The sequence below is a fragment of the Chiloscyllium plagiosum genome, chromosome 18, assembly GCF_004010195.1.
Source record: "Chiloscyllium plagiosum isolate BGI_BamShark_2017 chromosome 18, ASM401019v2, whole genome shotgun sequence".
NCBI lineage: Eukaryota > Metazoa > Chordata > Chondrichthyes > Orectolobiformes > Hemiscylliidae > Chiloscyllium > Chiloscyllium plagiosum.
The window spans coordinates 60220437-60236995 of record NC_057727.1 but is presented as its reverse complement, the minus strand read 5'-3'; the positions used below and the strand labels follow the sequence as shown (position 1 = coordinate 60236995).

Sequence of the window (16559 nt, the reverse complement as noted above, 5' to 3'; positions counted from 1 at the left end):
CTGCACCACATGATACTACTTATGAAGGAACTGGGGGTTGTAAGACCAGGTGGAATTAGGCCAGACTGTTCGGGAGAGATAAAAGGGAACACTTCTACACACAAAGGGTGGTAGGGGTTTTGCAACACTTTTTCCACAAATGGCACCGGATGTCAGATCAGTTGCAATTTTAATTCTGAGATAGATACGTCTTTGTTAAGCAAAGATATTAAGGAATATGGGCCAAAGGCAGATATATGGAGTTCAGCCACATCAGCCATGATCTCACTGGACAGTGGCTCAGGCTCAAGGGGCTGAATGGCCTACTTCTGTTCCTATGTTCCTGCTCCGTTGCACTCATTGACGGCACACTTACCTTAGTTTGTAGAAACAGGGCTGTTTGAATCTTGGCTTTGTATATGGCTAAAGGGTCTCTCTTGCCAAACTTCCTACTTTTGATTTAGGGCTCCTAGACCTCATCCTCAAGCTTTGATTCTGTCTTTGATCTTTAGGTCTTATCCCATATCTCCTTGAGATTTCTCTTCTGTTCTTTGCTAAGAGGTTACAGGCTCTTCTGCCATGATCTTCAGATTGAGGGGATGAATGGCCTCCTCTTGCTCTTAACTCGCCCTCGTTTTTTTTTTTTTTAACGTTTTTGGGACGTGGGTGCCATTGGCTGGGCCAGCATTTTATTGCCCATCACTAGTTGGGCGGCACGGTGGCACAGTGGTTAGCACTGCTGCCTCACAGAGGTTACAGGCTCTTCTGCCATGATCTTCAGATTGAGGGGATGAATGGCCTCCTCTTGCTCTTAACTCGCCCTCGTTTTTTTTTTGGGACGTGGGTGCCATTGGCTGGGCCAGCATTTTATTGCCCATCACTAATTGGGCGGCACGGTGGCACAGTGGTTAGCACTGCTGCCTCACAGCGCCTGTAGACCTGGGTCAATTCCCGCCTCAGGCGACTGTCTGTGTGGAGTTTGCACGTTCTCCCCGTGTCTGCGTGGGTTTCCTCCGGGTGCTCCGGTTTCCTCTCTCAGTCCAAAGATGTGCAGGTCAGGTGAATTGGCCATGCTAAATTGCCCGTAGTGTTAGGTAAGGGGTAAATGTATGGGTCTGGGTGGGTTTCACTTCGGCGGGTCGGTGTGGACTTGTTGGGCCGAAGGGCCTGTTTCCACACTGTAATGTAATCTAGTTGCCCTTGAGAAGTTGCTTTCTTCCGCTGCAGCCTATTAGGTGAGGGTACACCCACCAATGACGTTAGGGAGGAAATTCCAGGAGTTTGGCCCAGTGACGGTGAAGAAATAGAGATATAATTCGAAGTCAGGATGGTGAGTGGCTTGGAAAGGTGCTTGCAGGTTTGGTTCCCAGAGTCAGAACAATTTAGGGATTTGTTTTGTTTTATTATTCTTGTGTGTGATGTGGGTGTTGCTGTTAAGGCTGGCCCTTATTACCCATTCCAAACTGCCCTTGAACTGATTGACTTTAGGTCATTTCAGAGAGCAGTTGGGAGTCGACTGTTTTGCTGTGGGTCTGGAGTCATGTGTCGGCCAGACCAGATAAGGACCAGATAAAACCCAGAAGGGTTTTTCTCTTCAGTCAACCTTAGACTTGCTTTTAGACAACAGGACCTTGAAGCTAACCCACAGCACGGCATTAAACGCTGAGAAATTTGTACCTTTTCCTCCACCACAGCTGAAGCTGAAGAGAGGTGAAATCTTTGTGGATGCACCATCCTGGGGGGGTGCTACGAAATTCAGGAGGAGAGAGGTCTCATTCTAACATGATTTGCACTGCACCGACGTGTGCTGGGATGTTTGTGTTTGTTGTCTGAGGCTACGTTTCCAAGTATAGACCCTCCTTTCTAATCTCTGGCCACCTTCTCTCCAAACGTTGTTTAATGCTTAGACCAATGGCCAGTGCAGCCATTGGTCAGTACCTCTGGCTGCCTTGCAGGACCCTCTTTGTGTGGTATGTGGTGTCTTCACAACCACTCCTTACCTTGGTGTCTCAACAGCACAGCTAAAGTTTCACAGAAAAATATCTTTCTCTCTCCACCACATCTCTGGCTAAACATCCTAAAATAGGGTGATGATTGTAATCAATGGGAGATATCGACTTTCACTGTCATAACTGAAACATTGTAAATTCTGCTGTGGAAGGAAGCTATTTATGTTATTGTGTTGACATTTCATAGCTCTGGTGCATAATCTGTTCCAAAATTGTTGTTTGCGCAGTTGACTTTAGTTCCTTGCTACCGTTTCCAGATAACGAAAGGGAGAGGAGTCCTACCCTGTCCAGCCATTGCTTCTGCATAGCCACCAGGTCCAGCAGGCAGCAGATTGTCCCCTGTTTGCAGGTGCCTTGCGTGAAAACCTAGGCTTTTGGATTACTGCTCCTCAGGCAGGTCAAGGAAGCTGTGCCCGTGATTGTGAATCCCGTGAAAACCATGTACAAACCTGCAACCCCCCCCCCTCTCTTTCATCCTGTGCTGGCCACCTCTCGCTCTCTCCACAGTATATATTTCAGCTGCTAACCTTCATTCTCCTCCTGCTCCACGGTTCAACTGAGAACAGTCACAGTCATCGTGAAGTTCTGTAATTGATCAACCTCAATAGGTTCAGACAGCAAGACATAAGCACTCGGTAACATTTAATAGATCCCTCCTTCCAACCACTTCATCCAGTTCAGAGCTCCTGGTTGAACAGTAGCTTTTCCAAGTGACTTAAACTTTGAACAGTTGAGCACCATATCCTTTCTCCTCTGATGTTATATTTCAGTGGTGCCCGCTCTCATTTCTGTTATTTAGCTTGGAGGTACTACTGCTCCACGGACAGGCCTTCGACTCAAAGACCTGGGAGGGGCTAGGAACACTGAGTCTGCTTGCTGAGAAAGGATACAGAGCTGTGGCAATGGACTTACCCGGTAAGGCATTTCAAACATTGCTTTTGAACCTGAATGTCTGGTTGTTACTGTATGTGGCCAATTGCGTGGATGAGTGGGGAGTTATCCGCCTCAGTCGGGAAAACAGAATGGTCGAGTGTTATTTAAATGGTGATAGGTTGAGAAATGTTGATGTGCAAAGGGACCTGGCTATCTTTATATACTATTCAGTAAAAGCAAGCATGATGGTGCAGCAAGCAGTTAGGACGGCAATTGGTATATCATGTTTGCCTGCATTGCAAAGAGGTTTTCAGAGAGGAGCAGAAAGACCTGACTGCAGCTGTGTAGGTCCTTGTTGTTGGAGTATTACTTTGGAAAACATATACTTACTATAGATAGGCAGGCCAGCCTGATTCCTGGGGTGGTAGGTCTGTCATATGAGGATGGAGAGGGTTGACTGGACTTGTGTTTGTTGAAGCTTAGAAGAAATAAGAGGGGCTCTTGTTGAAAGTTCTGACGGGGCTGTATACACTGGATGCACGTTTCCCCGGCCTGGAGATCTGGACGAAGGGCTCATAGTCTCAGGAAATGTGGTAGACCTTTATGGACCGAGATAGGGAGAAATTTCTTCACAGGGTAATCAGCCTGCAGAGTTCTCCTCCACCGCAGGCTATGGACGCCGAATCACTGAATATATTCAAAAAATAAAGTAGATTCTAGACATGAAAGGCTTTAGGGTGTATGGAGAGAGAGCAGGAACATGGTGATGGGCTTGATGGGTTGAATGGTCTACTTTTATTTTCTATGTTTCCATGCTTCAGTAAGGTATTTTATTGGATTTTATGTGAAACGTTCCTGGAAATGAACACCTGGCTTTCAATGAGCTGATTTCCTGTTTTATACTAGCTATTCCCTCTCCAGGTTTGCTGACTGAATGTTGAACCTTGCATTGATATCTAACTTCTGCAAACGAAGAACTTTAGTGTGCCTACTGTCTGACATGTGAATCTGTAAAATCTGCTAAGACTCTTTGATGAATTGAGCCGATCGCTGGCTCAGTGGTTAGCACTGCTGCCTCACAGCACCAGTGTCCCAGGTTTGATCCCAGCCTTGGGTGACTGTCTGTGTGGAGTTTGCTCATTCTCCCCGTGTCTGCGGGTTTCCTCCCACAGTCCAAAGATGTGCAGGTCAGGTGAATTGGCCATGCTAAATTGCCAACGCAGTGTTAACTGCATTAGTCAGAGGGAAATGGGTTTGGGTGGGTTACTCTTCAGAGGGTCGGTACGGACTTGTTGGGCCGAAGGGCCTGTTTCCACACTGTAGGGAATCTAATCTAATCTAATGATCATTTCTTTGAGATTTAGACAATGAATATGGATGAAAGATGCTTATGGTCATCACTGACAAATGTAGCCCTAGTTTTAGACTGGGAAACAGGAACAAAATTGTAACTCCCTCCTTCAAGTCAGCATGTGTGGCCTGTCCTGACCCAGTCAGACTGGATTAGGAACAGAAGTGCTGTTTGTCATTGTGAGTCATACTGAAATCTCCATGTGTGTGTGGACATCAACTGAAGAACAGAGTTGGACATACTGCATCCTACCAAGGAGGGAAATTTGGTTTCGATGCAGAATGAGAAGCAGAATTCTGAGCTCTAACATTCAATCAAAAACACTTTTTATTTTTGTTTTGACAAATTGGAGAAATAAAGGGCCAATGAGTTGAAACCTTTTGAGGTTTTTTTTAACTGGTTAGGGTCACTGGTTACAGAGAGGCAAACAATAGCTGAACACTAAATGGGTCTTCAAACAAGGAGGATCTGTGTAACTTCTTCACTGCTGTGTACTCAATGGACAGACAGGAAATGCTGGCCTTAGACCCTGTGTTTTTAGGCCCTTTATCTGGTTTCTGTCCTGGTGCTCACTCCTGTCCCTTCAAGTACCAGGTCCTTATTCAGGACATAAAAATATCAGTGCATGGGGCATTCAGAAACAATGCAGCCTAAATACAATGGGTAAATCGCCATCATCATTCTTTTTAATCTGCACAATATCCAGTGAAAGTCTTCAATTGCATGAGAAAATAATATTATTACCTGAGAGATCTTCAGGGAGTGGGCATGTAGCTGGCAGATGAAGTTCAAGGCAGACTAATGTGAGGTGATATATTTTGGTATGAAGAATGTGGAGAGTCAGTAGAAAATGCAGGGTACTATTCAAAAAGGTACTATTCAAAAAGCGAGAGCTGGGGATGTATGTGCATACAGTGGGTAGGACAGGGTGAAACATCTTTCCTTGGATAAGGAAAACAAAACCCCACACGATTCTCCAGTCGTGGTCTCAGCAGGGCCCTATACAGCTGCGATACAACTTTCTTGGTCCTGTACTCAAACCCTGTTGCAATGTAGGCTAATATACCCTTTGCCATCCTGACTGCTTGCTGCACCTTCATGCTTGTTTTCTGTGACTGGTGTTAAACACACCACGTTCTTTTGGACATCAACATTTCTCAGTCTGTCACTGTTTGAATAATAGTCTGCCCCTCTGCTTTCCCAACTGAAATGGATAAACTCACACTTGTATACGTTAACAAAGCATACAATGTTCGAGGATACATTCATAAGATCAGAGAGTATATGCATGGTGAAGGAGTGATGAATTACTAAAAAACAATGCTTAGGTCTCAGCTGGAATATTGCACGCAGTTCTACGGGTACTACATTGCACGCAGTTCTACATTGAAGTGTGTTCAGAAGAGGAATATGAGAATAGTTCCAGGAACCAGGCAGTCTGAACTCAAACTGTACTGCACCTGGGGAATTTAAAAGTGAATTTGTAATAGAAAGATGGTGGTGACCGTGAAAGTACTGAATTCTTGTAAAAACTCATCTGGTTTACCAATAGTCAAGTCAGAAACTCGAATTTAATTTTCTTGTCACTGACCTTCTAAGAGGGAGATTAATAAACTCTGGAGTTGAAAGTGATGGTGAATAGGAGCTGTCATCAATAGTCCTAAAAACCCATCTGGTGCATTAATGTCCTTTCGGGAGGGAAATCTGCCATCCTTTGTTTCCATGTAGGAAATGAGAGTTTAGATAGAGAGAAACTATTTCCTGTCTGGAACAAGGAAGCCTTTTTAAATTCGAGCGAGACTATTCAGGGCTGTTAGTGACAAGCTCTCCCCTAAGTAGTGTACATGTGTGAGCTCCCCAGCCCCCAAATACACTGCTGACAGTGAATTGAACCTTCAGGCTGATTCCATTCTGTGCGGTGTTTTTTTTTGGTTAAGAGTATCATAAGCAAAGGCATAAAAATGGAATTGAAATACACATCAGCCATGATCTGACAAGATGACAGGGACCTGAATGGCTCCTCCTGTTTCTACATTCCCTGTAAACGAGCACTTGCCCAACTGTTTTCTAATGTTACTTCCACCTTAATACTTGGAAAGGATAGTGATAGTGACATGGGGAAAAAAAATGAAACTGCAATGAAGTTGCAAACAACTTTCAGTGGATGGTTATTAAACTTTGACGATGATAGATCAACATGTGACACATGCGAAAATGTGTTCAAGCGCTTGTTAAAATGTAGTGATTTTGTCTTTCTTGGATGTTTTAGCCAAGCTCTCCATATCCCCTAGCGACAAAGTAAAACCCTCCCCAGATGCGTACACGTGGACGGACACCCCCCCCCTTTCCATAGTTTCCCACCCCATTTGCATGTCCTATAATCAGCTCCACTACATTCAGCTTCCCTGTGCATGCTAGTGCACATCCACACACACAGACAAATACATTCAGACCTAACAGCTTTCACCACCCTCCCACCCATTGCCCTAACTTTTCTGGTCTTGTTACTAGGGCCAGTGAAGCGTGGCTCGCCTTTTTCTGTTTGATGGCACTCATTCTGTCAGAGTTAATGTGGCTGATGGGATTCTTCAGTTAATGGTAGGGCGCTGGGGAGTGTTGTTGAGCAGAGAGGCTTCAGTTTGCAGGAGTATTGTTCTTTGAAAGTGTAGTTGCAGGTAGACAGGGTGGTGAAGGCGGCATTTGGCGCACATGCCGTCACTGGTCAGAGCATTGAGTTAGGATGTCAGGTTACGGCTCAAAAAGGTGAGGCTATTTATAGAGCGCTGCATATAATTCTAGTCCCCTTTCCATAGTAAGGATGGTATTTAACTGGAAAGGGTACAGAAAAGATTTACAAGGATTTTGCCAGAAACTGGGGGTTTGAGTTACAGGGAGTGTTTGAATGGGCTGGGAATTTTTCCCTGGAGTGTCGGAGATTGAGGAATGTCCTTAAAGGGATTCATAAAATCATGAAGGGCATGGAGAGGGTAAATGGCCAAGATCTTTTTCCCAGGGTGGTGGTGGGGTGGGGTTGCAAAACTAGAGGGCAGATGTTTTGGCTGAGAGAGGGAACATTTAAAAAGGACCTGTGGGTTTTTCATGCAGAGGGTGGTGCATGTTTGGAGTGAGCTGCCAGGGGAAGCGTTGGCAGCAAGTACAATTGGCATTTAAAAGGCAAATGGGTGGGTGCGTGAACAGGACTGATTTAGAGGGATATAGGCCAAATGTAGACAAATGGGACTAGGTCAAGTTGGGATGTCTGGTTGACATGGATGTGTTGGACTGAAAGGTCTGTTTCCGTGCCATTTGACTGTGCCTACTTAACGTCTTGTTCAATAGGGTATGGGAATACCCCACTGTTGGATATTGACAAAGTGGACAAGGACAGAGCTGACTTCCTGCTGGCCTTCCTGAACGCTGTGGGACTCCAGGCACCAGTCGTCGTCAGTCCCTCAATGAGCGGTCACTTCTCCATTCCATTTCTGATGTTTTACACCCAGCGACTGAAGGGCTTTGTCCCCATTGCACCTGCTGGGACGAATCTCTACAATGCTGACCAGTATCAGAAGATCCAGGTAGGCTGCTATCATTCAATCCTCTGTCATTCTGAGCTTCATTTCCTTCTTATCCCTGTCATTGAGGCGAGCAGTTGTACTTTGTGGCCAGGAGGCTATATCCCACCCGAGTTATAGATTAGATTAGATTACATTACAGTGTGGAAACAGGCCCTTCGGCCCAACAAGTCCACACCGACCCGCTGGCTATGAAAGCCAGCCTTCGAAGCTAAACTCATCCCGGCTGCCTTCTGAATAATGGCAATATCTTTTCACTCGTGAACAAGGTTCTCTTTCATCCATGAGCTGCTTGTGGGTGATTGCGTTGGCTTTAACAGGAACCTGGTGGATGAGTGAGACGTCCTTATGACCTCCTCCTCCCCTGGAATCTCATCTTCTTTCACCCTCCACCTCTCCTTTCCCAGTACATCCAAATACCACACTAACTCATGGACATTTTCCCTACTTTCCCTTCCCTGTCTCCGTACTGAGTAACATCTCACTTTGCAGTGAGTTTAAACCTGCAGCTCAGCTCATTACAATCTCCGAGTTCACAGAATATAAATCCTCTCTCAATCAATCCCTGACTCAGGAGCACAGCTTCAACTATGCTATCTTACAGTCCCCTATTCCTATCACCTCAATCAATTTCTGATCACTTTCAGTGAATCGCTGTCCACTCACATCACTCTGTGTCCTCCCAAACCCACTTCCTTCTGTCTGGCCTGGGAGGGGGGGGGGACGTTCCCTAAAACTGCACGTACAAATCCCCAGCTCCAGCTTTGCATTCACCCTGCTGCTGATCTACTAACTTGTACCCTTATGAATAAAAAAAAAATTGGCAATATCTTTTCTTCATTGAAACTACTGTGTCTCGGTCTGACCTGGCTCGCTTCCTGTTTCCCCTCCTTTTTAAGTCTATGCATGGTATGAGGAGGTGATGGCTATTATCACTAGACAATTAATCCAGAGACCCAGCTAATGTTTCTAGGTTTAAATCCTGCCATGGCAGATGGTGGAATTTGCACTCAATAATTTTTTTTCAAAATCTGGAATTCAGAGTCGAATGATGACCATGAAGCTGTTGTCGATGGTCAGAAAAACCCATCTGTTTCACTCACGACCTTTAGGAAAGGAAGCTGACATCCTCATGTGATCTGGGCTATGTGTGACTCCAGATCCACAGTTGACTCTTAAACTGCCCTCTGAGCACTGAGAGATGGGCAATAAATGCTGGCTAAGCCAATGACGCCTATATCCAATGGGCGAATAAAATAAAAAAGCTTCAAGATTTATTGTGGACAACTGTTTTAATGTATTTACTGCCAGATCCAACCAGGCAATGTGAAGCACGATCAGGTGCAGCCAAAGTTGCTCACTCATTGAGTCATATAGCATGGAAACAGACCTTTTGGTCCAACTTGTCCATGCCGATCGCATTTTTCCAAACTAAATTGGTTCCACTTGCCTATGTTTGGCCCGTATCCCTCTTAAACCTTTCTGATCCATGTACCTGTCCAAATGTCTTTTAAATGTTGTAATTGCATTTGCCTCTACCACTTCCTCTGGCAGCTCGTTCCACACACACCACCCCCCTCCGATGTGAAAAAGGTGCCCCTCAGGTCCATTTTATATCTTTCCTCTCTCATTTCCACCTATGCCCTCTAGCTTTGAACTTCCCTTTCCTGGGAAAAAAGACCTTGGCTATTCACCTTATCTATGCCCCTCATGATTTTCTAAACCTCTATATGGTCACCCCTCAACTTCCTACATTCAGGAAAGAAGTCCCAACCTGTTCGTCCTCTGTTTACAGTGTGAACCCTCCAGTCTTGTTAACATCCTTGTATATCTTTTCCGCACTTAATACCCTTCCTGTAGAAGGACAATCAGAAGTGTACACAATACTCCAAAATGGACCTCGCCAATGTCCTGAACAGCGGCAACATAACATTCTAACTCCTATGCTCAATGCACTGACCAATGAATGCAAGTGTGTCAAACGCCACCTTCACCAGCCTGTCTACCTGTGACGTCACGTTCAAGGAACTATGCACCTGATCCTTTGGGTGTCTCTGTTTGACAACACTCCCCAGGGCCCTACCATTAACTGTATGAGTCCTATCCTGGTTTGCCTTACCAAAATGCAACACCTTACATTTATCTAAATGAAACTCCTAGGCCCATTGACCCAGCTGATCAAGATCCCATTGTGCTCTTAGATAACCACCTTCACTGGGCACTATACCACCAATTCTGGTGTCATCCACAAACGTACTAACCACATTTTCTATATTCTCATCCAAATTGTTTATATAGGTCACTGAGTCATAGAGATGTACAGCACAGAATCAGACCCTTTGGTCCAACTCGTCCATGCCAACCAGATGTCCTAACCTAATCTAGTCCCACCTGCCAGCACCAGGCCCGTTTCCCTCCAAACCCTTCCTATTCATATACCCATTCAAATGCCTTTTAAATGTTGCAACTGTACTAGCCTCCACCACTTCCACTGGCAGCTCATTCTATATGCATACCACCTTATGCATGCAAAAGTTGCCCCTTAGGTCTCTCTTATATCTTTCCCTCTCACCCTAAACCAAAGGAAGTGGTGGAAGCTGGTACAATTGCAACATTTAAGAGGCATCTGGATGGTTATATGAATAGGAAGTGTTTGGATGGATATGGGCTGGGTGCTGTCAGGTGGGACTAGATTGGGTTGGAATACCTGGTCGGCATGGACGGGTTGGACCGAAGGGTCTGTTTCCGTGCTGTACATCTCTATGACTCTATGGCTTCTGACAAAGGGAATGCGAACCTGACAGCTCTCCTAACATTCTCTCTTTTTTTCTTTCAGTGTTTTGCTTCACTATATTCTGACAGTAGTAATTAAAACCATTAGGGGACCATTATTTTTCATACAGATTGGGATACGCAGACTAGCACATCAGGAAGGTCATGAATTCCTTGGCTGTGTTCAAAGTAACACTATTGTCCATGCACCAACATGGGAGGCCGGAATAGATTTTGTAATGTAGTAAACCAGATTTGATTAACTGCGACATGGCGCATGAACATTTATCTAATAGTGCTTATAGTATCATTGTGATCCACATGGTGTTTGAAAAAGAGAAATGCAAAACAACTGCAAAGATTTGAGATTTCGGTACAGTTGACTTCAATGGCTTGAGACAGAGTCTGTCTACAGTAAATCTGTTAATGGGTAAGATGGTAGAAGAGGTGTTTCGACCCTTTTATTGTGCGGGTTGATGCCACACTGAGTTTCGGGTTGAAACTATTTATTATACATTAATACAAAATACTGCTCTTCGTGGTCAACGTAGAATACCAGGCTCTAACTTAGTTAGATTAGGTAAGGCCTTATTGTATATTTGTGTTGATATTGTTATGACACAGAGGCGAACCCCTCTGTTAATTAAACCAACCACCCAGAAAGGCTCACCTCGTCTTGTAATCTGTTAAAGTATGACGAGCAGAGAATTCCCAAATTCCACTACTTAAAGAAAATAACATCAATTTATTTAACTTTAAAAGTGAACATTAAACAACAATTATTCACCACTCTGAGACCCCCTTTGCCTTAACTGCTCACTATAACAATATTCTGTTCCAATTAGACACTTATTGAAATTACATCAACTTAATTTCTGAGGCTGAGGGATGACCTTATATAGGTTTATAAAATCATGAGGGGCATGGATAGGATAAATAGACAAAGTCTCTTCCCTGGGGTGGGGGAGTCCCGAACTAGAGGGCGTAGGTTTAGGGTGAGAGGGGAAAGATATAAAAGAGACCTAAGGGGGAAACATTTTCACACAGAGGATGGTATGTGTATAGAATGAACTGCTAGAGGAAGTGGTGGAGGCTGGTACAATTACATCATTTAAAAGACATCTGGAAGGATATCTGAATAGGAAGGGTTTGGAGGGATATGGGCCGGGTGCTGGCAGGTGGGACTAGATTGGATTGGGATATCTGGTCGGCGTGGACAAGTTAGACTGAACGGTCTGTTTCCATGCTGTACATCTCTATGACTATGACTCTCTGAATTGTTGTCAAAATAGCAACCTAAACTCAGGGAACAAAATTTAAAGACTGCCACTGATAGATATTTGTTGGGAACATCCATTGAGGAATCTGGAAGAATAGTGGGCAAATGAGATTGAGATTCTGATCAAGCACCCGATCCATTTCATAGCCAAATGTTACATATTTTCAATTTTCCAGTACCTCTGGGATTGCCATCTAGTCATAAACACAGGTGCTTGTATGCTCTTAGTTCAGAACAGCATTCTCTCTCTTTTAAAGGTACAGTATACACCTTCAACTTCAGGACAATACGCTCTGCATTCCTTCCAGAGAGTCTTCTCCCTTGTGTGTCTTCCAGAGTGATCCTTCTGGTCTGTCTTAAGTTCCAACCCTGCCCGCATTGTTCTATTTAAACCTAGTGAGGTACATCTCCATAATATCAAAAGTTGCAACAGGGTTCTAATTCAGGGTTACAATGTTCACATCTGTTCAGTAGAATACCTTTTAAGACTGTTGTGATTAATCAGAAATGCCCATTCCAAAGTGGACCTCTGCAGTGGAGATTGTAGATTGATGTTGACCTCTCTTGGGCCACATCTCTGGCACCAGGAAATCAATTTATATCCGATTACTTGGTCACTTATGTGTGCCATTTATGGGATCTTGCCATATGCTAATTGACTGCCGTGATACCTACTTTACAACAGGGACTGCACCTCTAAAATGTTTCATTCATTGTAAAGTGCTTTGGGATGTGCTGATGTTGAGAACGATGGTTTATTTTTTGTTTGTGAGTTGCGCTGGCACTATTTCACATGGGGAACTAAATCTATGCTTCTCTTTGCAGACCCCGACCCTGATTGTTTTTGGAGAATTGGACACTAATCTGGGTGTACGGTCCCTGAAAAACTTAGAGTATCTTCCCCATCACTCTGTCTTCAAGATCCCAACAGCTCGGCACGCCTGTTACCTTGATGAACCACACTTGTTCCATACTACTTTATTGGACTTTCTAACTAAATTTTAAGCTTTGAGTGTTTATACCACTGATGTCACTGTGCACTGGGGACTGTACGTACAAAACAATTAAGACCAGCACCAAACTAGCTTCATCAGCAATTGTTATTAATTTCTTGGAGTCAGACTCTGCAACAGGAGTAACTATTTCAGATTTATTTCAAAACAACTTCCTCTCTGAAGTTTCAGTAGATATTAGTTAAAACGTGAAAAATTCACAGATTGGAAAACATAGGTAAAGATTTAGTTCAGTTTCGGGCCGATTGGGTAAATGTCCCCGTATAGACCTGGGAAATCTCGGGCCAAAGCTGAAGAGTCTGAACTCTTTCACTGTAGGACTAAACCTCATAAAACAGACAGGACTAAGGCTTTGGCATTAGCTTCTGTTTGCTGAGCTGAGTTTAGACTGGTACACAGTAAAAATGCCAAATGTAGGTCCAACTTCCTCCACTATTCCTTTTTCCAACTGCTTTCTAAAATATTAATTCTGTCTCATAGGGGAATTTATTTTATAACCTGATTAAAGAAATTAGGCCATGCAAGTATTCTTAAAATCCACCAGCTGTCTTCACCTTTTCACTGAGTGTCTGTGATGCTGATGTCTGCTGTTACACATTTAGACCATCGAGGGGCAGTCATTTGTTCTATGAACCCAGAAACTGCGCACTCCTAATTGAACTGATTTTAATCTACCATGTACCTACTTTAACAAAATTCCTGTACTTCAAGGAAGAATTGAAACACATTTCAGAATGAGTACAGATTTCACAACATGTGCCTGTCATATTTTAACATTTCACTGGGGAAAAGGCCTTTACTTGAAGCTTGTTGAAAGCCCTTGGACCTGATATTTTGACTCAGAGCTTTGACACTGAGAGCTGGTTTTTGGCCTATTGAATTTTCTCTGTTCTCTCTTATTTCAAAATGAAGTGTTGATAAGTTTCAGAAAATGTTTTAAGTTGAGAGACGGACTTGTCTCATGCTATTTCTGGTTGTTGAACAAAAATTAATTTTGAAGCCAGCTAATTATTTGACTGTTTTGAATTTTTAAAAAATACATTATTGCTTAAAGAAAAATCAGTGTATTTTTTTAAACACATAATTAAGCTATCCCCTTGCGTTGGATTCATTCTTCAATTAGATCGGGTGCTTGATCTGAATCTCAATCTCATTTGCCCACTACTCTTCCAGATTCCTCAATGGATGTTCCCAACAAATATCCATCAGTGGCAGTCTTTAAATTTTGTCCCCTGCATTTTTGTGACACTGTAATGTAGAGCTGACCAAAGTAAATTTGCTTGTGCTGAGAAAATGGCGCATTGTCCTTTCTTCTTGTCCGTGCAGCTGCCACGTGAGGCCTTATATCTGCACCCCCCCCCCCCCCCCCCCCCCCCCAACACTCTGTGGAACTGCCTATTATGCATCAAGTCTCACCAAGCAATCACCCTTTGTTTTCCAGATCTGTATGACCTTACACCTCAATAGCACCTTCATAGGAGGGTTATCGGACAGAGGCTAACACTGAGACACATTGAGGTCAGATTTTGTGACGAGGCAGTGCTCCCTCTTTCAGACTGAATATTAATATGAAATTCTGCCCAGGTCTCCTGAGGCGCACCCAAGGTGGTGTTATTGAAAGATGAGTAGGGAGTTCTTCCCCAGTGTCTGGGCCAATAATTGCCACTCAATTAACATTCACAAAAAGAGATAGTATTGTCATGATCAGCTTACAGTTGTGAGACCAACTGATGACCATTTTTCCCACATTATAACAGTGACAGCACTACAAAAATATTTGAACACAGTACTTCCAGATGCTGGCAATTGGAATAAATGCTGGAAATACTTCAGTGTCTGTGAAAACAAACACAACTGAGACATCCGAGAGAGATTTGGATAAGGATCTGAAAAAAATTGCCGCATTTTGTGGAAGGTGAATGGGCCTGAGAGCTTACATGGTCACAATTGGCCAAATGGCCTCAATTTATGCTGTGATTAGAGGGGGTACTGCAGAACCTGTTCCTACTGCCTTTTCAAGCCATGTATTCAGAACTCCGAGTTAACAAAATTCTCCTCCTCTCGGAACTTGTTCAAACAGAGATTAGAACTGGGACCATCCTGATTCACGACTTCCAAAAACCAATTGGACTTTGGTGTCAGAAGCGCATTCTTAAAATTTCTAATGACAATAAAATCAAATGTTGGAATTAATGGAGAAGAACATATACAAGGTACATTTCACTGGAGCATAGGAGATTGAGGGATGACCTGATAGAGATTTATACAATAATGAGGGGGATAGATTATGTGAATAACAAGGGTTTTTTCCCTTGTCAGAATGGTGGAGTTCAAAACTAGAGGCTGTATTTTTAAGGTGAAAGGAGGTGGGCTTTTTTTTACGCAGGGTGGTTTGTATGTGGAATGAACTGCCAGAGGAAGTTTTAGAAGCAGGTACAATTACAACATTTAAAAGACATTTGTATAAGTACATGAATCAGAAAGGTTTGAAGGGCCAAATGTGGTTTGAAAATATGGTTAACGTGGACGAGTTCGACTGAAGGGTCTGTTTCCATGCTGTATGACTACATGCAAATTGGACATGAAATTGGCAAATGATCTTCAATGGAAACAAAAATGCCATGTTACACTTTTGTTGGAAGACATTAAATTAGATTCCCTACAGTGTGGAAACAGGCCCTTCGGCGCAACAACTCCACACCGACCCTCCAAAGAATAACCCACTCAGACCCATTTCCCTCTGACTAATGTGCCGAACAGTATGGGCAATTTAACTGAAATGCACATCTTTGGACTATGGGAGGAAACCGGAGCACTCAGAGGAAACCCACGCAGACACGGGGAGAATGTGCAAACTCCACACAGTCACCCGAGGCTGGAATCGAACCAGGGACCCTGGTGCTCAGGGCATGATTTTCCCCCTCTGTGGAATCAACGACACTGAGGTGAATTGGCATTGTAGAGAAAGTCACCCTGTTTTTGCCATGTCACCATGGGTTCTGGATGGGAATATCCAATGGAGATTTTTTTCAACCTATCAGTTAAATCCAACATGTAGTCAATTAACTGTCAATTCAGAGCCTCAGTTCACCATAGGCCTGATCACCTGCCCCAAACTGGACCAATTTAAGGCAGGATTGGGGCAAAGGGATGGCCACTGAATGCCACACTCCTGTCCTTACCTTTGGCCCCACCCTCCTCTCCTTGTAGCCTTCATCCTGCAAAAAACACTTGGCTTCTTTCCATTTAATGCCTTAAATCCTGATTGTCCAACAACAATCTCTGCAGTATCTTGCAGAATGAGATTTCAGTATTGAGGCTCATGATTCTCTGCAAAGTTCTTAAGTGACTGCAATTTTAATCGTGAATTTTCTTTGTAGATTAGTGGGAGTGAGACATCCCTGAAAATGCCCAACTACCCATGCACAGACTGCATTGAGGACTAAAATCTGACCTCAAAAATTAAGTTGGGTGGAGGAGCAAAGGGGTAGACAAGCGTAGGATCCCAAATTGCTAGAGACACTGTTGTGGAAATCTGGAAAGGCTGAACGGAAAAACTAGAGGAGGGTGGGGAGAAAGTAGCATACAGTACAATGGGTGAGTGGGGGAGGGGATGAAGGTGATAGGTCAGGGAGGAGAGGGTGGAGTGGATAGGTGGAAAAGGAGATAGGCAGGTTGGACAAGTCATGGGTACAGTGCTGAGCTGGAAGA

At 43.8% G+C, this 16559-nt stretch overlaps 1 protein-coding gene across 1 annotated transcript; it reads left to right on the top strand.

Moving 5' to 3' along the window:
- Window positions 1-1890: 1890 nt before the first annotated feature.
- abhd14a (abhydrolase domain containing 14A) lies at window positions 1891-13126 on the top strand. The gene is made up of 4 exons (XM_043708650.1): window positions 1891-1909; window positions 2724-2903; window positions 7552-7787; window positions 12661-13126. The coding sequence occupies exons 1-4, from the start codon at window positions 1891-1893 to the stop codon at window positions 12838-12840; spliced, it is 615 nt and encodes a 204-aa protein (XP_043564585.1). The 3' UTR covers window positions 12841-13126.
- Window positions 13127-16559: the final 3433 nt, after the last annotated feature.

Bases quoted from the DNA above. Each gene is read 5' to 3' on its own strand.
- abhd14a (XM_043708650.1), top strand. The intron at 2,904-7,551 runs GTAAGGCATTTC...CTTGTTCAATAG, and splicing joins TGTGGCAATGGACTTACCCG to GGTATGGGAATACCCCACTG. The intron at 7,788-12,660 runs GTAGGCTGCTAT...TTCTCTTTGCAG, and splicing joins ACCAGTATCAGAAGATCCAG to ACCCCGACCCTGATTGTTTT.